The sequence below is a fragment of the Myiozetetes cayanensis genome, unplaced genomic scaffold (assembly GCF_022539395.1).
Source record: "Myiozetetes cayanensis isolate MyiCay16 unplaced genomic scaffold, myiCay2020 scf1, whole genome shotgun sequence".
Classification (NCBI taxonomy): Eukaryota; Metazoa; Chordata; class Aves; order Passeriformes; family Tyrannidae; genus Myiozetetes; species Myiozetetes cayanensis.
The window spans coordinates 87,788,623-87,812,550 of record NW_026086604.1 but is presented as its reverse complement, the minus strand read 5'-3'; the positions used below and the strand labels follow the sequence as shown (position 1 = coordinate 87,812,550).

The window sequence follows — 23,928 nt, the reverse complement described above, 5'->3', positions numbered from 1 at the left end:
TTTTTGAGTAGGAATTTTTAGCAATGGCATAGTTGTTAATGTTCTGTATCTGCTGTACAATAAATTAATGCTAAAATAAATTGTACTAGGCGTCAGTCTTTTTCAGAGCTCCACTATAGTTATGTAATACATCTTGATCAGGCCAGAACTGAATGATTGAAAACTGAAGAGATTTAATTTCAGTAGCTGTTTCCTAAACCTTGTGATACTGGTGAGCTCCCAACACCACCAAACAGATCTCATCCAGAGACAAGTGCCATCTATCGATAAAAGATGTATTTGAGTTGGAGAAGTCAAACCCGACCAAAAATGGAACCAGCCTGCCACCTGCTGCTGTGTGGAATTACTTCAATAAACGTATTTGCTAGGCCTTGTTCTGACCCAAGAAACACACTCCTGTGTGAGCTGTGTCCGACAAAAGTCTGCCTGTTCTTCTAACAGCGAGCTTTCCTCTGGGCAGTTCCAAAAGTGTTGGTTAACATTAAAATAATGGGACGTTCTGTACATTTGAAAATAGGCCACATAACCTAAGCAGCTGCCTTGTCTTCTTTCCCGCTGTACTTGGCACTGGTGAGGCTGCACCTCTAGTGCTGTGTCCATTTCTGGGCCTCTCAATTCAGGAAGGACATTGAGGTGCTGGAGCAGGTCCAGAGAAGGGCAATGAAGCTGGTGAAGGGTCTGGAAGGGAAGTCCTATGAGGGGCAGCTGAGGGAACTGGAGTTGTTTAGTCTGGAGAAAAGGAAGCTCAGGGATGACCTTAATGCTCTCTGCATCTACCTGAAAGGAGGTTGTAGCCAGGTAGGGGTTGGACTCTTCTCCCAGGTAACAAGTGACAGGTCAAGAGGACATAGGTTTAAGCTGTGGCAGGCGAGGTTCAGGCCGGACATCAGGAGGATTTCTTCATGGAAAGGGTTGTTAAACATTGAAATGGACTGCCCAGGGCAGTGGTGAAGGTGTTTAGGAAAGACTGGATGTGGCACTTAGTTGGTCAAGTTGACATGCTGATGTTCGGTCATAGGTTGGACTCAATAATCTCAGGGGTCTTTTCCAGCCTGATTCCCTGATTCTGTGATTCTAGTACTTCCAAATCTTGGTGTGGCTAACTCCGGTGTTTGATAGTCTCGTTCAAGTTTCTGCTCCTGGTAAGGGGCCACGAGCTGAAAACTCAGCTCCTGCTAAAAGCAGCTGCTTAGTCCCTGCAATCATACAGCTAGAGTCTGGCAAGGCCTCAAACATCTGAATAAAAACATCACCGCCAACTACAAAAAAACCTGAACCCAAAATAAAAATCGCATTGCTAGTCTGATGTCTCACAGCTTTATCAGGACAGGTTGATATTCGAGGCTTTCAACAGCGAGACCTAAGTCCTTTATCTGTTCTGAGGGGCGGGATATTTAGTATCCAGTGCTTTGGTCACGTCCGCCGGAGTAAATCTTGGGACCTGGAAAACGCACCCCGACTCCCAGAGACTGCTCAGGGTAAAGCGTGCCCAGGAGTCACGGGGGATGGGGCCAAAACTCCAAGCACACCCATTAAAGCGAGCAACGCGGCGCGGCCCTCAGCGCCAACCCACGCCGTGCGGGCAACAGCACGGAGCGGAATGGAGGGACGGACTGGGAGGGCAGAGGGCTCGGACTGAGAGGCCACGGGGAGCACAGCCAGGGTGCGTAAAAGAGCGGCTGAGCCCGAGAGGCCGCAATAATCCCACACAAGGAAAACACTCCCGAGCGCTACGGTCACGGCCGGCTGAGGGAAACGCGGCTGCGCCCGCCCCGCCCCGCCCCGCCCGCCGGAGGTGCCGGAAGCGGCGTCCCGGGAAAGGGGGTGGGGGATAGGGGAGCATCGGTCCCGTGTCTGGGTGTGCCCGTGGGTTTTCCTCTGGGAATGTGCCGGAGGCCAGGAGTGGAGCCCTGAGGTACGGGCGGGCGGGGGGAGCCTCCGGCGGGGCCTGCGAGGGAGGGCGTTCCGTGGCGGGCTGCATCAGCCGGAGCGACGCGCGGGGGGTGCCGTGAGACCCGCCGGGAAGGCCGAAAATGCTTTAGGGGAAGACAGGGCGAGTTAATTGCAGGCTCTTGTAGGGAACGTCGCCAGTGAGCCGGCTGGATGGTTTGTTCCCGGCCCCCCCCCACCTTCCCTTTTCAATTATGTTGTAGATTCGTGTGAAGGTTGGAACGCTGGTCGTTTGCCTGACATGAAAATGCTTACGCTAATTATGAGTGAGGAGGAGACTATATTCTTGCTATTTTTTTTTAATTTCCACTGAGTAAATAAAATGTATTGCTGTTACAGTGGTAGTTTAAAATCATTGAAATAACATTCCTTTCTAATAGAAAGTACTGTTGTTTTTCAGATTATGTTTATTGTTCCTGTTCTGTGACTCTCCTGTCAGCTTTCCACAAGTGGTACATGCTAAACGTGGGGTTTTTTTTTAAATTAGTTTTCTAAATAGCACATATTCAGATTTTAAAAATTTGAAAATGCAGATGAAAATCTAAGCATTTTTAAAAGTAGTTGAGTACCTATAGCACCATAAGTCATCATTAGACACGGCTGCAGTGTAAATAGTGACCATTGCGATCACTGGACCCTTAAATGCACAATGCATGAACATCAGAGTCATTTTCATAGGCTAGTACAGGACTGGCATGTCTTGCAAGTAATTTTTTTTTTGCCCTCTGGTTCTGAAATAATATTTGACCTGTCTCAGAAGGCATTAATTCAGTCGTTTCCTGGTTTATATTTTTTCATTCTAGTCTTGGCCGTGATGCTACAAAACTCCAAAAACAGTCACAATTTGAAACACAAATAGGCCTGGTAGACATACAAATTTGAACATGTGCATTCTTTGCAAAATTGTGCCTTTGTTTATATCCACAAGTGCTTTGCTCCTAATGTGTACTTTTGTTCTGCAAAGAAAATAAGAATTTATCTAGAAAAGTTTCACAGTGCATCATTCACCCATTGCCCCTCACTCAAAATATTTTTCTCCAAGTTTTGCTGCTGTCACAACACATAAAAATTTATATTGTTTTAGTCCTCTGAGTTAGGAAACTGGGCTTTCTAGCGTTTGCAAGGCTGCAGACGAGAGAGATTTGATATTTAGAAAGTTGAACTGAATTGAAATGTCATTTACAGTTGTTACGAAACACAGAGTACTCACTGGAGTTTACCATTGTTTCCACTGCAGGGATGAGACATTGTCCTAGTTGCAGGGGCTGGGACCAGTTTATCACTATGTGGGTATAACCAAAACTGTGTATTCTGCACCCTCTGTGTCATTTCTGATGGACTGTTAATAAATGGATTGTTTGCAGCAGCTGTTCCAGGGCACACCTGACACCTCAGGCTACAAACTGGGTGTTAAAGAAAACCTGTGAGGCAGGGGAATGTTCTTTTGTTTTCACACCAGAGACTCAGCTGTGACAACTCCCCTCCGGAAAGGCATTAACTCCTTCACACCCAGCCTGAGGGGCCATCTCTGCTAATGGGCTCATCTTGGACTGGCATAATAGGCAGCTGCAACATCTAGACCATCAAAGATTCCAAAAATATCCCACAGAGTTAAATCACCCATTGTGAAACTCTCTGTCCTGGGGGAGGTACTGGGCATTCCCACTTGAACTTGAACATGTATAAACTTCGGGTTTAGGGACTTCAGACACCACTCGTCTGTTGGATCCAGAGGAGGACCAGAACTTCAACAGGATTGTGACTGCCACTCTCGCTACTTCAACAGGGCTGCTGCAATCATCATCTGGACCAATCCTTTCCTTTTACTTTGCTCATGGGGTGCCATGTGGTGCTCAGCACAGGGGCTAATGAACACTGTTTAGTTCTTGTCCCAGGATGCTGGGTCATAAATCTGTCTTTGGGGGTTAAAACCAGTTTCTCCTCTGTAAAATTGTATTTATTGTAACCTTCTTAGTAAATTGTAAATCTGACTTGTCATCTCTCTTGAGTTGGGTTCATTTCTTCATCTGGTTTACTTTTTAAACCAGCACAGACATTTTTTTCTTTTCAGTGCTGGAATAACAAGCTTGAGGCTATGGCTGTTACATCAGCTGATAACAACATGAACGTTTAATTCTTATCTGCAACGTAAGAAGAAACCTACATCCCTCGCTTTATTCTTTCCTGTCACCCCCTGTGCCACTGAGGCCAAAATTGACTCATCCTTGCATCTTGTTACCTCATCTGGTGAGTATGAAGCCTAATGATTTTACTTACCTGGGTAACAGTTATACTTGAGTGGGGTTTCTGTACCCAAAATTTTGTCAGGCTCTTGACTGCGTTTTTTGTATTGGTTTTGAAATATGTGGTGTGATGTAAAAGACCAAGTGTCTCTCTAGCAGACTTTTTTTTAAAACTTTTTGAAAAGTATCATAATTTACTATGGGAATAACTTAAAAAATAAAAGCTTCCTATGTTTTGTTTGGAAAGTTGATTTCTTTAGACCTAGTTTAGATTAAAGTAATGATTTTCTCTCTTAGCATATGATGAAAAAAAGCTTGGAAGATTTAATGTTCTGTAGGGTGCATTACTCCTGGAGAAACATAGGCAGTTAACTTTTATTGGTGTGCAAAAGTACTTGACTTCAGCATAAAAGGAATATATTCTTGTAAGTCTTAAGAAAATTACTGTTTCTCCAGAAGGAATCAGTCATGGCTGACGACTCTCAGAGAAATTTTCGCTCAGTGTATTATGAAAAAGTGGGGTTTCGTGGAGTTGAAGAAAAGAAGTCACTGGAAATTCTGTTAAAAGATGACCGTTTGGGCAAGTTGATTTCACTGCTTCCTCTGTTACTTGGGTGATAAGGGGCTGGGGAGGAAGTAATAGAAAATGTTAAGCTGCTGTGCTTAATGCTCATTTAAGTTTTTCATGTTTTACCACTAATATCTCAGTTACTGCCAGCAGACCTTTGAGTTTCAAAGATCTGAAAATCTGATTTTTAAAACTATTGAAAATTTGTCAGTTTACTTCCTTTTTTTTTCTTCTCTCATTCTTTGTGCTGAAGAAACTAAAAGTTTTCTAGTGAAAGCAATTTTAATCAGAGAATGCATCATTTCATGCTGTTTATTCCATATAACTTCAAAACAATGAAGATTTTGTTATTGCTGTTGGTCCCTGAGGAGTGCCACATCTCTAACAGAACAGAAAGATAAATGTTGTCCCTTTTAAAAAAACCCTAATTGTTTTGACAGTGTTTATGTTTACAAAATACCTATAAAAATGATGCAGTTTATTCCTGATGAAACCTAAAGTAGTTTTACTGTAGATCAAGCCAACGTATATATTTTTCAAAATTGTTACAGTTTATAGGGCACATTCTATTCCCAGTTGAAGTGGTGGAAGAACTTATTGATAATACATGATGAAAGTGAGGATTTCAGTCAGCAGCTAAAAATTTGTCAGACTTAGGTAGATCAGAGGCGCAAAAATATTTATATTTAAGTTTATAATATTTTTTTTTCTTTTTATTTCTCTACAGATATTGAGAAGCTTTGCACATTTAGTCAAAGGTTTCCACTCCCATCCATGTATCGTATACTGGTGTGGAAAGTGCTTCTAGGTATGAAATATAACATAGAATGTAGGAAGGTGTATTTTTTATAGAGGTAATGACATGGATTATTCTGTACTACCTTGCCTACTGCTGCATATTTATCTTGCTTTTGTATCCACCTCGCATACACAATGGTAATTATAAAATAATATTCCATGGATAGTTTTTGAGAACTTTGCTGAAGTGTACCTAGAAGAGTGCGTTTCTGTATTTAATTTTTTAGCACTATGCAGTTACATTTAAAAAATGGATTTGGAATGTGGGTTGTAGGAAGTCACCAATACCTGATAAGATATTCAGTGCTGTTTCTGAAATAACATACAGTTAGGTTGAAGTAAAGCTGTGATCAGTTTTAAACTGGGCAAGGTATGGGATGCATGTTTATTCTAAAGAAAAGCCTTGTGTTCCAAAAAATCTTGGTTTCTTCTGGTTTTGCTTCTGGCTTTGAATTGTATTTGCCATTGAAGAAGTTATGAGGCCAAAGACAAGTTATGGTATCCCCAGAAACCACGAAAACCCATAAATAGATTATATTTTCCTTGGAGTGCATTAGTCAGATGACTAATTCAAAAGTACTAATGACTTTGCACTAACTGGTCAAAGTTTTACTACATGTGAGCTTGTGTCACTTGGAGACAGGAGGGGTTGTGCAAGGCCTAGGAGTTCTGACCCGTACAAGGTACCTGGAGAGTTTGTTTTCCTTAGAGTTGCTGTGTGTAGAGAAACACCGACAGGTTGAGTGTGAAGGTTGGACTGAATCTGTGGAAGAGAAATGTGATTTACCATACTCTTGGTGGGGGAGCACTGTGCCGCTTTGGAAAGGCTTGAGCGTGGCTCCTGTGCTCAGTCTGCTGCTGCCAGAGCTGTGCTGGCAGGAAAGGAGCTGAGAGCCAAAATGTCTCATCGGGGAGACCAGCAGCATCAGTCTGCAGATTGGCTTGGGAGCTGCTGTCTTTTACTGCCTGTGAACTATCCCGCATATTCTTTGTCATTTGGCTCTCCAGAGTACATGAAGATTCTTGGCATGTGACTCAGAGTCAGGAAGGTTGGTGATTCCTACCTCAGAATGGTTATTTTCCAAAACGGTTTTTGTCTGGTTTAGGATGTTTATTTATCTTGGGCTGTGCCATAATCTTGAACAATGTTCAAGTAAATATCTTCTTGGTTTCCGTATTCCACTATAGTGTCTGGAGTTTGAAATAGTGTATTAGAAAGTTTTAGATGAGTTTTAAAAATTATTTTAATTTTTTTCTTTTTTCCTCCCTCTAATTTTCTACAATTTAAAAGTTGTGGCTTCATATCCCTGATTATTTGGATTTGTGAGCCTGTTTCTGGCAAAGGCAATAAAAGAACAGTGCACAGAAGGTGCAAGATCTAATTATAAAACTTGGGAGTTCTTGGCATTGATCATTGAACTGACAGAGTAATTCTACTTGATAAAAGCCTTTGCCATAAAAAACATGATTGCATCCTGGGCCCTAGTGAAGTAGTCAGCATCTTTAAAATATTAGTTGTAGGAAATATAGCGTAGGAGGTTTGGACAAGTGACTCAGTACAAGATCCTTCAGCCAAAATTATAATAGCAAAATATAGTCTCTGCAAAATTGTGGCTCACTGCAGAGCCAGTGGTCAATCTTTGACTGTTTTAGATAGATGATCTGTGAATTATAACACAAAACACCTTCTGAGTTAACTGCATGGAAAATTATATTGATTTTTAGAAAGATTTTGTATTTTAAACCCAGAGTGATTAATTTCACAACATGAAGCGGTGTCAGGGGAGGTTTAAGTTAGATATTTGGAAAAGATTCTTCACCCAGAAGGTGGTTGGGCACTGGAACAGGCTCCCCAGGGAAGTGGTCATGGCACCAAACCTGCCAAAGTTCAAGAAGTGTTTGGACAGTGCTCTCAGACTTGTAATTTTTTGGTGTGGTCCTGTGCAGGGTCAGGAGTTAGACTCAGTGATCCTTGTGGGTCCCTTCCAGCTTGAGATATTCTGACTTCAAGCACCCATCCTGTCATTCTGTATACTTCTTGGGTGAACAGAGGTGAACAAGAACTTCTCTTATGCTGTATCTCAGTGTTAACACTTTTTAGAAAAGCTGGTATTGAAAAGGAATGCAAAATATCTCTCCCTAAGTAATTGGAACGACAGCCAAGTCTATTTCTGATGGGAAGTGTTACATGTCCTCTAAATAATGTTAGTAGTTTAAGAAAATTTTGCTGACAGGATAGGCTTCCTTATCTCAGACATGAACCAAGACTTGATACTGTCCCAGGTTGCATGGTATGTCAGCAATGTCTCCATTAATTTCCTGTTTAGGTGTGACTCAGGATGGCTTTTAGGCATCCCTGTGTTGTTTAAGCTTCTTTTCTTTCTGCCTGAGGTTGTCTTCTGTATTTGAGGAGAGCAGTCGGCAGTATGTATATGCAAAGTCACGATGTTGACTCTCTTTTGGCATGACATGAAAAATGTCTTGCTCTGTCCCAGCTTTTGAAATGCAGACAGGTTTGCAGTTGGAAATGAAAAGATAATTTTCTGTCTGATGCGCTTGTTACTAAACTCAGTCATTTCATGGTTTAACACTTGGCAGGAATATCTTTTTCTTAAAATGAGGGAGAAAGCAGCAGGTAGCTTGTTTCAAACTGATTTTTGAAGAATACTTTGTTCTCGTGGGTTTCTGCACTGAGAAATATTCTGCTCCAGTGTTGAAATGTTGTGCATTTCTTCTGGAGATGCAATTTAATCTCTACTTTATTACTTAGATATTTTTATTTATTTTTTAATTTTTTTTTCTCCTAGAAAACTAGAAAAAATATTCATGTTGTGCTAAGAATGTAATGCGAAGTGCCTATGTGATATTCTGAAGTTTTAATCTATAACTGATAGAACCTGTATGATCGATTTTGCTTCTAAATGTGGTTTTAGAGAGATTTAATCTATGATACAGAGAGTAAAGTAATTAATACTGAGTTGTACAGTATCTTCCATTGGTTAATTGAATCTATATATTTGTCATCTCAGACAAAGTGTAGAATTTGAGAAAATGAGCAGCTAATGTGAATAAAAATCATTCTACAGCCACTTTTCAAGATAAATGGAAGGTGGGTGCAAATGCACAACTATAACTATACTAAAAACTAGGTAAGCCAGTAACAAGTAAGATTTTTCTTTACAGTCACTTATATTTTTTCTTTTAATTACTTTTTTTTTTTAATTTTTGTTAGGAATTATTCCTCCTCACCATGAATCTCATGCTTTGGTGATGAAGTATCGGAAGGAGCAGTACTGGGATATACACCATGCTCTTCGTGTAATTCGCTTTATTAATGATTCTACCCCACAGGTAGATGTTTTCCTGCGCATTCATCAACTGGAATCAGGAAAATTGCCTCGAAACTTGGCTTTCACACTGGTCAGTGAACTGCAAGTCACCCCACAAATGCATGTAGATAGACCAAGTAAGGTGAATGGAAAACAGAGAAGTACTGGTATAAAATAAGAAATTTTAGTCCAAGTGCTTTTCTCTTTTTCTTCCCCTAAGTACTTATGTAGGATTTTATGCCTTAGAATCCCTTTTGTGTATTTTGCCTGCTAGCATTCGAGCATTTTGTACTCTGGTGCACTTCAGTTTCTTTATAGCACTGAAATGAAAATGGCATAATCCTACTGGAGCTCATAGATTCTCACATGTCCTGGAACAAGGATAATTCAGAACCAGTACAAGCCATGATTTAATGCAAATTGCATTATATATTTAAATTACTTGTTTTTAAATCTAGACTTTATTGTACTGACCTCCTTTTTATGTTAGTCTGAATCGATCAGGGCTTCTGTCAGGTCATGCACGTACTCTGCAGTTTACAGTGTACTCACAAACGGATGCTGATGTGATGGTAAGCCAGTAGAGTGATGAGAAAAACAATGCGTGGATCTTACGCATAAGCCTCTGTCAAAGAGGATGTGATGAAAGGAACCACAGGGCTTTCTGTGGTGGGTTTTATCTCTTATTTAGTGTTAATTTGTCCATCACGAAATTTGACATAAGAACATAAAAAAAAAAAAGAAAGCTTAAAGTCCATACGGAAAGTTCAATAATATTTTGGTCTGGAGGATTGCGTACAGCATTCTGTTGTTAGAGGAGGGAGAATGTTTTCGTGCCCTTACCATTGCCTAGGAATGTGGCCGTCCTACCCTGCAAGTTTCCTTTAAAGAAATTTCCTTGATCTTGGCCTGTGACCCAGTGGGCAGAAAATTCCTCCCTTCTGGAGCAGTATTGCCATCTGAGCAAGTGTTTTGTCAGTGCATCCCAGAGCACTGGTTGCTCTCAGTACTGTGATGGGGTTTCTTAGAGGTGGTGTTTAGCACAGCACCAGTTATTAGTCCCGTAACTTAGGTTTGTTTTGCTGCAGAAAGCATTGGTTCTCTTTATGCCAGCCTGCTTTTGGTGCAGTAATGTCCCCTTAAGTACGAGGTTACTGCTTGATAGTAGTGCAGTTTTATTGTGGAGGCAGGGGGAATATAAAGATGATGTTGGATTGATCTAAATATTTTGAATTGTTTGAGTACCACACAGAAGTCTGGTAAATGTTTTGTGCGATCTGAAAGCAGAGAGTTTAAGTAGGAATATATGCATTGCAGCAGTCTGTGTAGCAGAGACATATCCCAGTAGTATTTAAGACTCTCCATACATCAAAACCTGTGATCCCATAGCTTACTGCTGCTGAGGGTTACAGTACAGCAGCCGGTGGACTCACACCTGGCTTCTTACCCTGCCTCCTTAAGTAGTCAGTACTGCCTGTGTAAGGAAAACTTCTGTGAGAAATGGGGCAAATACAGAGACTTTCCTTCTGCATCTTCCCAGTTTAGACAGTTCCTGAGTCAGCTGTTGGCAGGAGGTCTAGTTGTGCAGTCATACCATTACCTGTGGTTTAGGCTGATACTTCTGTTGGGGAAGTATATCGTCATGAGAGAAGGTCATGGCGTGCCCACCACATGCTTCTAGTCATGGGTTGTGGGGAGTAAGATACTCGTCATCTGGAAAAGGTATTTGTCTCTAGGAAGTTTTATCTCGAACCAAATGATTTTCTGTGTGTTGAAAGTAGGTGCACAGCTTATGGCTGCGTGAGCTGTGACATCCATGACAGAGGTGTCTGAGGATCCCGTTTGGCCCTTAGCAACCAACAGCATGAAAAATTCTGCTGCTGTGCAGTATAAATATGTGGTCCATGTAAGCGGGAGTATCACTACCTTGTTAGAATGTAGTATTTTCTCATTTGAGAAAATTCGTAACTTTGAAACAGTTTTCCCAAGCTCCTGTTGTGTGTTTTGGTTGTAAAATCAAGACAGGTCTTATTTGCTCTGCTTTAGTAAGTATTTGTCATCATAGTGCAGCTACGGCCCAGTGTTTTATTTATGAATGTCAGAACAGCTCTTTATGTGCGTTGATTTCCATTTGTTTTCCCAAATTGCAGAGAAAAGGAATATAAGAATAATTTAAATCAGAATAGCCTAATACTTCTGTGTAGTTCACTTGTTTTTGGTTTTGTTTTCCAGGAACCTGAAGATGAAGTGTTTCTTGCTATTGCTAAAGCAATGGAGGAAATGGTGGAGGATCCTATAGAATGCTATTGGCTTGTCAGTTGCTTTGTGAATCAGCTGAACAGCAAGCACAAAGATTCATTACAACAACTGGTAAGGAAAAAACACATTTTTTTTTCTTTTTTTTTTCTCTCGTCTCCTGTTTGTGGGGAGAGGCAGTTGTGGAAGGCATTAATACATGGAGACAACTGGATTGGATTCTGTTCCACCAGCTGTTTTGAGAAGATGGGAGGAGTGCTTTTTAGGTTGTGGCTGTGCTGTCCTGTAGGACACTTGGTCAAATGTAACATTAGAAATTGGTTTTGTTTGCTACCTGGTAATTTTCAATTACATCTTATTTTCTTTTTATCTTGTCTAAAGGTTACATTGTATCTACTTGAATTATATTTCCTTTTAGGTTGTCTAAAGGTTGCTGGTATCTAGATGAATTATATTTCTCACAAATCGGTCACTTAAGAATTTTTTTTATTTTAAACAATTAAATTTAAATTACAAAGTTAAGAACATCTTAACATATGCCTGCTACTTTTTAGACTGCATCTCTGGCATCCATGTGCTGCTCATTGTATGATAGACAAAGCACAATTGTTTTTGCATTTTAAATGGAGCAGGGCACTACATCTTCAGAAAAACAGTCTGTTGAAAATTAGATTATAATAAAAAGTGGAATAGTTTTCCTTCAGCACTGATCATTTAAGCGCTGTCACAGAATGTTAATTTTGAATTTCTGTCTTACTGATTTATAAAATTAAAATTTGATTGTAAAGAAAAAGCGTACTTATCAAAATCACGAAAGCTTTTGTAATTCTCTAAATAGCCTTACCAGATAAAAGCTCTTTAGTTAACAGTATTTACTGAGGTAAAGGTATCAGAGTACCTGTGCACTGGCAAGCACTGAATGAAAATTTGTTTTGCAGAAAATGATGCCTACCCTTGGTTTGTTAGTCTTTTGGAACAAGAAATAATTTTTAAACCTATCTCCTGCTTCTGGAGGTGATACATTCAACCGTACAGATTTCTTTAGTTCCTTTCAAAGGAAAAAAGAGTAATTTTAAAGAAAGTGTGTACTCTCACTACATAATGAGTGCCAAGTGTCTCCCTCCCTAATTTTTATTTTTTTTTGTAATATAAGCAATGTACCAAGATTCTGCAGGTGAGAATATGGAAAAAAGAAGTGTTTTCTCCCTTTGACAGCTGAAGCCATTAGCTGTTTACTTAACTATGACAGAAAGCATAAAGGTACTCCTGAATTTATGAAAATGTGTATTGTGTTACATTAAAATTTAAACAAGATGACAAAATTATCCACATGTTTATCCTTCTAAATACTTTGGGTTTTTAGGCAATAAATCAATGTCCAGCTTTTAATGGTTTGTACAGGGATTTACTCTGAGAATTGATTTTCTGGGTTTTGCTGCTTTGTGTGTAGATTTTTTTTTATGTGTGCTAAGGCTATTAGGTTTGAGGTGAATGAAACTCGATTTTACTTGTGAAGGTAACAGTAATTAGTGGATGTTTAATCTCTGTATTGCCTTAAGCTCTGAAACACCTCCTTGCATTAGGGAATACTGCATATATTGGAAGTTCTGCTAGTGGTCAGCAATTTAAGGAAGCTGAATTTGTTTATTTAGTTAAGTACTTAATTAATTGCAAAAGTCAGCAACACTCATATTTTGGAACAGTTAAAACAGTGCGAGTTCATTATTTTAACATCTTGTTTTATGCTGATTGAATTTTTAAGACGTTACATGTCTTGGGGTGTGCATTAACTATGAAGGTTTTCTGATGTGAGTTACCTAAAATTTTCCAATCCTTTCTCAGCCAAAAATTCTGGAGCAGTATTTGAACATTGAAGATAACAGACTCCTGATGCATCTGAAAGCATGTGCTGCGATGAGCAAGCTCCCTTATGATCTTTGGTTTAAAAAGTGTTTTGCAGGATGTTTACCTGAGTCCAGTTTACAGAGGCAAGTTCTCTTCTTTCAGTTTGTAACTTCATAGTACTTTTAGCTTTCTGTCAGCACTTGCAGGCAAAGAGCTTTCTGTATTTTATCTGTAAGATTATGGTGTTAACTTCATTGCTGACTTGGAAATGATAAAATCAGATTTAGTTCCCCTTTTTGCTGATGCAGGATAATCAATCTCTGTGTGATCATTTCACCCACTGAAATTAAAAAAGAATGGAGTTAAGAATACCAGCTGATTCTGTGAGACATTCCTGGGATTTAAAACTCAAAATCCTCTCTTAGTGATGGATGGCTGAATGGTAGTCAGTTTTCAGACTTTTTAAAGAAAATCATTTCTTAGGGAGTGACTGTAACATCATAATTGTTAGATGAAAAAGATTTTGGGAATATGTAGTAGTTTTGGCTGGGATAGAGTTAAATTTCTTCAGAGTAGCTCATATAGGGCTGTGTTTGGCATTTGTGCTGAAAACAGTGTTGATAACACAGGGATGTTTTAGTTACTGCTGAGTTGGCACTAACACAGCATCATTCTGCTCACCAACAAGGAGGCTGGGGCTGCTCATGGAGCTGGGAGGGGGACACAGCCAGGACAGCTGACCCCAGGGATATCCCATTCCATATGGAGTCATGCTCAGCAATAAAGCTGGGGTGAAGGTTGGCAGAGAGGAGGACTCTCTTGGGGACTTGCTGGCTGTCATTCGGTTGGTGGTGGGCAACTGTTTCCATCTGCATTACTTGTCTCAAGTTTTATTTTCCTCTCTTTGTTATTTTTTTCTTCTCTTCCTTACAGTTTTTGAAATTATTATTTCTTTTAAATTATGAAGCACTTTTTTTCTCAACCCACAAGTTTGTTTCTTACTTCTACCTTTCCAGTTCTTCTCCCATCCCAATGGCAGGAGTAGTGGCTGCGTTGGCTGTGTGGCGCTCAGTTGCTGGCTGAGGTTAAACCATGACAGAATGTTTGTTTAAAAAGTGCTAGGGCAGGTTGAGTATTACAAAGTTAATGAAATAGTGGATTGCATCAGGATTCTACAGCTAGGAGTGGGTTGTTGAGCTTTTAAAAGGACAAAAGTCTGGTGCATGGCATTTCACTGAAAGGCTTTTGAAATGAAACTTGTATTATTTCTCTAGTTCTGCTGCCTGAGAACTCTTGGAAAGCAGGAAATTCAAGCTGGGTGTTGAGAAACATATTCTTTCTGCATTAATAAGAGTTGCTAATAGCTGAGCAGGATGTGGTACAAAAAACCCGATGGTTTCATCTTCAGCAGCCTGAAAACTTTGAGAAGTAATAAGGTTCAAGAGAATTTTTACTTCAAGGGAATCAATTCCAGGGCTTCAGTTAGTGTAGGAACCTAATGTGGAAACAGAGTGCTTTGTAAATTGCTCTGTATAGAATGCTTTTGTGGTGGTAAACTTGGTCATAATCTTAAATAGTGAATGCAGTGTTATTTGTTTACGTGGAACTTCATGTTTAATGAAGAAAAGTGAGAAATGGCTGCTCTAAAAAATGTTTGTTTGGCCCTTATAAAAACAAAGTTTTAGAGAACAAGCTGTTAAGATTAGAAATCATGCTCTCTGGTCTTAGTGGACCATGGCCTTTGAGGTTCTGGATGTTTTACTGTTGTCATCCAGGAATGTGTTTGAGAGAAAAAAACATTTTGAACCTTTAGGTGCAGCACTGTAATTGTTACATGGCAAGTTCTTCTCATCAAGCACCTCTAAGGCCCCAAAATAGTCATCTCTGTGTGCTGGTCGTGTGTGATGTTGTGGTTGAAAGCTTTTGCCACTTTTATGGCTACAGAAATTATTTAAGTAGGTAGTGTGTTTGTTACAGCCCTAAAAGCAATTGAACACACCATAGTGTTTACCTACATAGTTTACATAGTGTTTACATCATAGTTTACCTACATCTCTTTCACATTTGCTTTTCTAGGTTGTTTTCAGCAGGTAATGATTGCTCTTGTTTCATTGTGCTTTCTCTTTGTGCAACTTAATGCCTTAAAATGTAAACTAAGGTCAGCAGAAGTGACTGCCGCAGCTGGGACTTATCAGTCTCTTTAGACCTTTTTTTTCCATAGGCTTTTGTGATCTAAAATGGCCTTTGCAATCTACTGCACCTCTTTGCGTGTCTCCTAGGAAATATTTTTATTTAGAGCTTATGTGATTCAATTTTGCTATTTGGTCTTATGGCTGAGGGCTGTTGCTGAAAGAGGAATTTGCATCAGAGCAGTTTTGCTCTTGGAAGACGAAGGGTTTTTTAAAATTTCTGTTGAAAATAGAACATTTTATGGAGCTGTGTCATCTTGATAGTGTAAAAGAAAAAATCTAGATGAAGAATTTTGATTTCGCATTTCATCTTGTCAGAACCTTTAGTTTCAAACTTCTATCATTTTGAATCAGTTTATTTACATAAAATATTTTGTCTAGTCAGTGTGCATGTTTAGCATTCATATATACTGTTTGACCTTACTGAAATAGAATATTTTGATTACCTTGAATCTTTTTAATACTTTTTTATTCCCCCATGGAAAAGGTCGAAATATTGGCTTTTGGTATCACTGTGGAGTAAAAACAAATTTTAGTGTTGATACTTCTGACGGCAGAGCAATCCTTTTTCCCAACAGTTCTTGTGGGAACATGATAAAAGTGCACTTTTTCTTCGCAGTTTTAGGTTTCTGAATTATTCAGTTGTAATCATAATGGCCTTATTCACTAAGGAAATAACATACTTCATGGGTAGCATGTGACAGATGAACTTAATTAATGCTTGGAGATTCAGTTTGGATTAGAATCTAGGAGCCTGAATGCTTATCTGAAATGCATCCAAGTGGCAGTGTTGGAACTGCTGAGATTTGAAAACAGGCCTCCAATTCTCCTGTGAATTTTGCTTACTTTTTTGTGAAGTGAGAGATGATGTGAACACAGTCTTTTATGATTTTAATTTAACTTATGATTTAGCACTGTATTTCTTGGAGAGGTTGATTACTATCTATAAATTGTAGTCCTCTCTGCCAGGCAGCTAAATCTAGATTTCACGGGTTTCTTTCTTTTTTTTTTTTGTTTTTATTCTGAGATGTACAAGACTTGTATGTGCTGTGCAGAAATTTTTTCTGGTAGTGGTGGAATGACAGTGCACAATGCCAGTTTAAACTTCTGATGGGCATTGCCATTCAATATAAATACTCTTTTATTGCATACTTCCAGTCACGCCATAGGTAAAATTTATGCATCAGTTTAATTTAAGTGGGCTTGGAAAGTGTATATGGACAGGTTTCAGGTAGAAACATTTCCTTTGAGCTTATGCAGTGTCTTTGTGTGCCCTAATACACTCGACATATTATTCAGCAAGGTTCTTAAAATTTCTTAAAGGTGCCATATTGGCAAAAGACAGGAGCAGACTGGTCATTTCAAAGACTCTGTATCCCACCTGGAATATAGACAGGGTGCTTTCTGGAATATGAACCAGCCTGTAGCACAGGTTTAAGAGGGACAGAAAGGTGTATTTGTCTCTCAAACAGGGAGAGAACTGCATTGTTTTCATACCATCACTGCCCTGTTTGCTTGATTTCTGCAGCAGCATATCTGGTCATCTGTTTGGGAAGCCATACCTGGAAAGCTTTCCAATAGTGCTGTGTGGGCCCTCAGCTAGAAATCCCTGCTCTTAAAGCTTGTTGTTCCATTTGTGGCTTCAGCTCTAGAGGCAAAATGACACTTTGGCTGCCAGTTTAATCCAGCGCTGTCACCCCAGATGATCCAGCCACAGCAGAGGTAGTGCAGCTTTGCAGTTGTAATTGTGAATGAGCCAGGCGTTTTTTATGGCCTAATGGTGCCAGTCATGTAACGTGCCCCTGAGTAATGTTGTCTGTATCCTGCACTGAAGGCTTGGCATTAACAGGGTGGTGTTAGGTTATTAGTTTCTGGCAACTTGGTAGTGGCAAAGTGTTTGGTCATTCTCCCGAAATTTATGACTTTCCAACTGACACTACCTCATGTATTAGTATATGGCTTCTGCAGTTTTACGTCTGTGATCTCCATGTCCTGCATAATTTATATCTGGTTGTAAAAATGTAAGTAATTAGTTAGTAGAAACAACAGAAATATGAAAAATGCCTTAAATGTACTGTGGAGTGGGAGGGCATAAACATGTGTATGTTGGCTACTACTGTGGAGAAACTTAATCTGATTTGCCTTTGTCTTAAGTAACTGAGCAGCTTCTCAGCTCTATAAATGGGTGGGCACAAGATTATGACATGACATTGGGATGAGATTTGTGCGAGCCTCGTCGTGTCCCTCTGCGCCCAGTTACCATTGGAATGACACCCAGAGGCGCAGGCAGAGGAGAAGGCAGTGGCTCTTTTTAGATATCTCTGGCCTGAACGACTGGAGGACCAGAACCAGGGAGAAAGGTTGAGAATGTCTACCCTGAAGCCTAGGGGTGAAACTGTGAGATTAATTGTAATATTTCAGAGAGAGCAGCGATGCTGTGATGCTTCGTGTGTCCTACCGCACTGCAGCAGTGTAGGAACCTCAGAAACTGCCTGGAGAATGGCATCCCTTCACACACAGGTGCACATGGAGTAAGTGGTATCTTGGCAAATGAAAAAGCTCAGTGAAAAGTAAATAGTTTCATTTGTATAATCCTGGGCATGCTCTTTGCTTTAAGAGCTTCCTGTTTCTTTTTATTTTTCCTTGTGGTTGACACTACTGTTTCACTGTTAGACAGATACCTACAAGAGTGCTCATGTAGTTAATTGAATGGTTATATTTCACAGAGGAAGATAGCCACACAAATACAGGGAGTTTTTCAGCATTCCTGAGTAGGGCTATAGGCACAGTGGCATGATGTTTCTGTTCTACTGTTAATCTGCTGTGGGTTTTTTCCATTTTTGGCACAGTTTATGTTGTTCTTCCTGGCTCTGCTGGTACAGAGAAGGTGCTGACTCTTGATCACAGTGTTGCTGGTGGAATTGCATTGAGAGTAACAAAAACTGGAAATGTTAAGGGGAAAAATATTGCAGCAGAACAGCTGGTTAGTGCTGACATCTCACCCACTTTTCTATGCACCATCTTCCAAAATTCGTGAAGACATTGGTGATTTGGATACTGCATCCATTTTGCCATTGTTAAAAGATTTGTTCTGGAATCAGATTAAATAACGCAGGAAAACAATAGAGTGTTTTCTGAGCATAGCATATAACCTAATGTAATTATGGAGGCTGAAGTCAGGAGAATTGGAAGCAAAATAATGAAAGGAGACTGAGTGTTTTATACTTTGCACTTTTGAATTAACATGCACTTTAATATTAACTTTAAAAATTATTTCCTGTTTTTTGAGGTTTGCTGCTCTTTGTAATTGTCATTCATAATTACATAATTCTGATGCACATGAAACACATGAGGAAAGCTGTTCTTGGGTTCTAAACAGATGTGTTTGGTAAGGAAAATGCTTTAGAAGTAAACAGGGATGACCTGTACAGTATGGTACAGGGCTGTCATCTCAGTTTTCTCATATCCTTGCTCAAACCTTCGAGACCCAACTTCAACATCAGTGTAATATTTACAGTGATAATTTGTCCTGGGAAGCAGTAAGATTTTGATGTTGGATTATGTGTTATTCCTCTCAATAGGGTAATTATACTCATTTTTTTATCATAGCAAGACAGGGAATTAAAACTAAATTGCAAAGGACAAGGCTGTGCCTTTTTTCTCCCCATCTGTCCATGTGGAGTTTTTGTTTCCTTCTTTTTCATGAGTAGTCCTGAGGATTTTACATATTCTTTTCCTCCTTTCTTCGTTGTAAATTAAAATCTAGTATAACTGTTTTGATGATTGGAGAGGTGGTGAAAATAGTGTAAAAAAATTCATGTGAATAGGAGATTAAGAAACTGATAAAGAGTTGACTTGAGTCACAGTGTGAAAAATAAGCACTGTGCAGCAGCAGCAAGCCTTTCAGCAAGTTATAAAGCTTTTTACCAAAAAATCACAGAAAGTTTGAGGTTGGCAGGGACCTCTGGAGGGCACTGGTCCAACCAGTCCCTCTGCTCAAGCAGGCCTGCCTAGAGCCAGTTACCCAGGATTATGTCCAGACAAGTTTTGAATGTCTCCAAGGAGAGAGACAACTTCTCTGTGCGTAACCTGTGCCAGTGCTCAGTCACCCTCACCGTTGAAAAAGTGTTTCCTGATGTTCAGAGGGAACCTCCTGTGTTCCAGTTTGTGCTTGTTCCCTCAGGCTCCTTCACTGGGTATGACTGGAAAGACCCTGACTCCATCCTTTTTGCACTCTCCCTTCAGGTATTTATGTAAATTGATGAGATTCCCCAGGTTCTTCTCCAGGCTGAGTAGTCCTAGCTCTCTCAGCCTTTCCTCACAGGAGAGGTGCTGCAGTCTCTTCATCATCTTAATGGCTCTTGGCTTGACTCTCACTGCTTAAAAGTGTGATGCCTATACTTCAATTCAACTCTCAAAGTTCATGTCGTGCCTCTGCTGGCACTCTGGGCTGAAGGGCAAATTTGTCTGGGAAAGGTCATACAAAAATTGAGTTGCCTTTGGAAGAAACACACCCACAGATCCAGATTTATAGGGGGGCTGCAGAAGATGTTTTTCAATTAGTGTGACTATATTCAGAAATTACGGAGGGTAGTATGTGATCTTTGTCCCCCATGATTTTATTTGGAAGGAGATGTACTTTGAACAAGTGCCCAGAAGGAGCAATATCTGTAATCCTCAGAAAGTCTTTCTGACACAGCTTTTAAAATTGAAGAACTAAAAATAATGCAAGCCCATAAAACCTGCCATCTGACAGATGGTTGGGTTCACACTGGTTTTGGATATGCTTTCATCCTGAGTATGTTGAGCTGGGCCTGAGAGAGAGCTGCTGGATGAAGGATGATTTCAAATTGTTGGTAGTTTTGGTAATAAGGATCCATTTTAATGTTAATCCAAGTTCTGTTACTGAAGTACCTGCAGCTTTTGGAGCCCTGCCCGTCAGGTTTTCTTAAAACTGAGGTCCTAAGTACAGCTTCATACAAGTGGTAGGAGTGCTTAGGCAATTCTGAGAGAGTCTGCACAGTGGGATGGATTGGAAGACTTAATAGTTGTTCCTTGTGCCTGATTTCAACCTAATGGATTACATCCTGTTGATAGGTCATATTTGTATCTCATACAGCAATGACCTGGAATATTTAGCTGCTTATGATGTAGTAGTTCAGTATTACATCCCTTTGAATTTTCAGCTACTTAACTGTTTGGAAGAGTGTATTAGGCATGCTAATGAAGTTAATTTCTTCTTTTTTGCACTAGGAAAAATTCTAACCTTTACCCTGCATGGCAGAGTAGTTGTTACAGTTCAGACTATTAAAACAAGATTTGCTTTTTGTACTTGATCTTGTAAACAGTTCAATTTCTAAACAGCAACACACCATATTAGTACATACCAATTACTGCTTGCCATTCCTCTGCTCTGAACAGATTTAAGAGTTGATAAAATGTCTTTTATTTACCCTGACCCAAATAATTCAATACATTGCTGTTGCTTAGAAAAATAATCTGTGAAGAGGTGATTGTACGAAGGCTGTTCTAGCAGATAAATAAGCAGATAAGCACTGCAATAATGTTTAGTGATTCCTTTCATTTTCTTGTAGGGTTTGGGACAAAGTTATTAGTGGGTCCTGCAAGATTCTCGTTTTTGTTGCTTTGGAGATATTATTAACCTTTAAAATGAAGATAATAGCACTGAATACTGCAGAAAAGATCACACAATTTTTGGAGAATGTAAGTACTCTGTTGTACTTTTATAAAAGTTGTTTCAGCCTTAGTCGTTTGCCTGTCACCGTTGATATTATTACAGATGTACCGTGAGATATTATTACACTCCTTACTGAGAATAGTGGAATAGTGCAAAGGTGAAGGAAAAATGCACAGGAATGAGAATAATTTTTTCTATGAGGAGGTCAGTCTTTCATAGAGTGAAGTTATTTTTAGGCTTGGGGAATGTATTATCTACGTTTGTACAGAACTGACAGTATTCCTTGTAATACTAAAGGGTTTTTCTGTAAAAGTATGTGCAGGTGAGGTTAGGTTAATTTTTATGGAAGCTCCTTAGAGGGGTTGGTTTCTGTCTGCCTTTTTTTTTTTTTGCTTCTTTTCTGAGTGCGAGTCTACAGACCCAAGGTGTGTTTTCTGTTGATGTGAGGATGGGGTTGTGAACCTGACCCTGAACTTTCCTGACCTTGAATAGTAATGAGCATCACAGCAGGGCTGTAGGATCCCAGTGTAACCCAGGTTAGTTAGACGAGATGTGTTTCTGGTCATGGATGACCAGGGTGAGTTCTACCTGCTGTTGACTCAGGGATGTGTGAAGTGTGAGATGTCTGGGTGGTAACCTTACCATTTTGTAAATAAAAGCTTTTTGTCCAAAACCCAGAGGTAATATGGTGTGTGTAGGACTGAAGGGTGGTGGGATGGTGGAGCAGGCAGGTAGGATTCTAGTTTTGTTTTCTTTTTTCTAAAGAGAGAAAATCTGAACTGGAAATTCAGAATCTTTATTTTAAACAAAACAGTCCGAATGAAGTGCTCTAACAAGGCATCTTGCCCTGATCTTTTGTAGATTCCTCAAGACAACACTGATGCCATTGTCAGCAAAGCTGTCGATCTGTGGCGCACACACTGTGGGACTCCAGCACACTCAGTCTGAGAGCTGTCCTGGCTTGTGACAGCTTGGGGAAAAGAAAAGACATTTGAGAAGACATTACATCACTCTTCCCCCTTCCTAGTGTGATGTTCTTCATTAACCTATGTAAAAATGCTATTAAAGCATAGAGACCAATTGGCAGAGACTGAAGAGGTTAATGATTTGTGCGTTCTAGGATCTCCAGGGGACTTTTGCAGGCTGAGAAGAGGCGCTGCTCACCCAGTGGGGCCCACCTCTCTACCAGTGCTGCCGAGGGGTCCTGAAAAGGCGGGGAGCGCCGTGTTTGCCGTGCCCTTCACATGAACTCTGCGCGTCTGGCCTGGGCTGTCGGAGGCGCTGGAGGCTCGTGGCGTGGCTGTCAAAGCCCATCCCTGCGCCTGTCCTGAAAGGTGGGAAAAAGGGTTTTACCGTGCCCCTCACAGGAACTCTGTGCGAGCCCAGGAGACACTGGAGACTCGTGGCATGGCCCATAACACTATTTATTCCATGGTAAAACTCCCCACCACAGGGAGGTGCAAAGTGTTCTGTAGGTATATAATAACTCATTACTTCTTTGAGTGTGTGGGCCTCCCTCCCCCACCCCAACGGATCAAGACCACCACTTCAACTAATAGACAAGGAAGCTGCAACTACCAAGTTTCATTGCTGGACCCTGTGTGCACTGACTCTATATATCTTTCCTCCTTTATCCTTTCTTTCCCTTTCTCTCCCTTATGTATTTCTTTAAGTGTTATCCTAATGATCGCTATATTGCTGTAGATGATAGGTATAGATGATAACACCCAAAACGGCACCATGCCTGTTTGCCTTTGAAACAGAATTGTTCTAAAATAAACCCTACATATGTATGTTTTCAAACACCAATTATTCAGTGTTGTTTTCACTCTAATCCACCCCAAGGGATTTATTAATAAAAACCTGGGCAACTCCCTTCCCACCCCACCTTTCTGAGGTGGGTCACAACACTAATATGTAAATATTTTTCAATAAATACAGGTGGAATGAAGATATCTAGTGGTGGTGTGATCATTTCCAAAGTGGTTTTTTGGTCAGCCAGCTACACTATTTTGATTGCGCAGTGTGCTCTCTTGCTCTTGAAGAAGTAAATTTAACTCCTGAAGCATGTTTCTGTAGGCCAGCTTATACTTGACGTAACTAGTTACTATTTGGAGGTGTTTGTAAGGTGAATGTACTGAATGTTAGTCTGCTGGATTGGTGGACAAGCATGCCTTTGCTAGAAATGCACTTGTGCTCCAGTAATACTGTCAATTTTGGGTAAATGAGGCTTCACAAGACTGAGGTACAGGATGTCACAATGATCAGGGGTGACATCCTTTTCTAAAGTGTTTTAAAATACTTTCTTTTTATCTGTCAACCAGCTCTCTATGGCTGTACCTCTGTCTTTGTTCTTCATGGAGGATATTCTAGAGAGGTGGATCTGTGCAGGTAAGGAGAAAATCAGTTGGGATGAGTCAGTAAAATTCAGCATTACAGCCCAGTAATAAATATAAAAAATAAACTGTTGAGTGCTTGGCACGAAGTTGTAATTTGATTCTTGTTGGCTTAGATTTCAAAACAAATTTAATACAGAAATGTAATTCATGATTTAAGTAGAAACCATAGGTTTACTGGAGAACTGATCTTTTTCTCGTAAAATGGTAAAATTCTATTTCTATCTCTTGCATAGCCCAGGGAATTGTATATAAAAATGTGTTACTTAGCTGTTAGTTGACTCAAATTGATGCTCAGTATGCCGAGTAATGCTCATTGCTCTTGAAAGGGTGTGTTTAGCTTGTACTCAGTGTAGGGCAAACTTGAAACGCTTTAGAAACTTTTGTTTTAAAGTACGTCAGGTTTACCTTGAAGCACATTGACTGGGGAGGCTCGGGACTCGGCTCAGGTTACCCCTAAAACCCTGGGAACATGATCTATGCTGGAGGCTGAGATGCTGCTGTCAGTGTTTCTGGAGTGCCCGAGTTTAGCCAGTTCAGAAAAAGCATGTTCACGTCTGCTTTGCAATCCATTGCTGTGTAATCCAGTGAGTTCACTTCAGATGGGAGCCTGTTTTCCCAGCATAGGTGTGGGAGCTGGGTAAGGGGGATGGGAA

At 40.1% G+C, this 23,928-nt stretch overlaps 1 protein-coding gene across 5 annotated transcripts; it reads left to right on the top strand.

Moving 5' to 3' along the window:
- The first annotated feature begins 1,638 nt into the window (after nucleotides 1-1,638).
- TBC1D7 (TBC1 domain family member 7) lies at nucleotides 1,639-22,827 on the top strand. 5 transcript variants are annotated; one of them, XM_050314509.1, is made up of 9 exons: nucleotides 1,639-1,663; nucleotides 4,022-4,197; nucleotides 4,653-4,773; nucleotides 5,489-5,569; nucleotides 8,792-9,030; nucleotides 11,121-11,258; nucleotides 12,987-13,132; nucleotides 20,773-20,902; nucleotides 21,738-22,827. In XM_050314509.1, exons 3-9 carry the CDS (start codon nucleotides 4,662-4,664, stop codon nucleotides 21,822-21,824), a joined length of 933 nt encoding a protein of 310 aa, XP_050170466.1. In that variant the 5' UTR covers nucleotides 1,639-1,663; nucleotides 4,022-4,197; nucleotides 4,653-4,661; the 3' UTR covers nucleotides 21,825-22,827. The 5 variants fall into 5 exon arrangements, with proteins under 5 accessions (XP_050170466.1, XP_050170298.1, XP_050170643.1 ...); XM_050314341.1 differs by having other exon boundaries at nucleotides 1,641-1,663; nucleotides 4,650-4,773; XM_050314686.1 differs by having other exon boundaries at nucleotides 1,643-1,663; nucleotides 4,650-4,773; nucleotides 8,792-8,877.
- Nucleotides 22,828-23,928: the final 1,101 nt, after the last annotated feature.

Bases quoted from the DNA above. Each gene is read 5' to 3' on its own strand.
- TBC1D7 (XM_050314509.1), top strand. From the start codon at position 4,662: ATGGCTGACGACTCTCAGAGAAATTTTCGCTCAGTGTATTATGAAAAA. The intron at 13,133-20,772 runs GCAAGTTCTCTT...ATTTTCTTGTAG, and splicing joins CCTGAGTCCAGTTTACAGAG to GGTTTGGGACAAAGTTATTA. The intron at 20,903-21,737 runs GTAAGTACTCTG...GATCTTTTGTAG, and splicing joins TCACACAATTTTTGGAGAAT to ATTCCTCAAGACAACACTGA.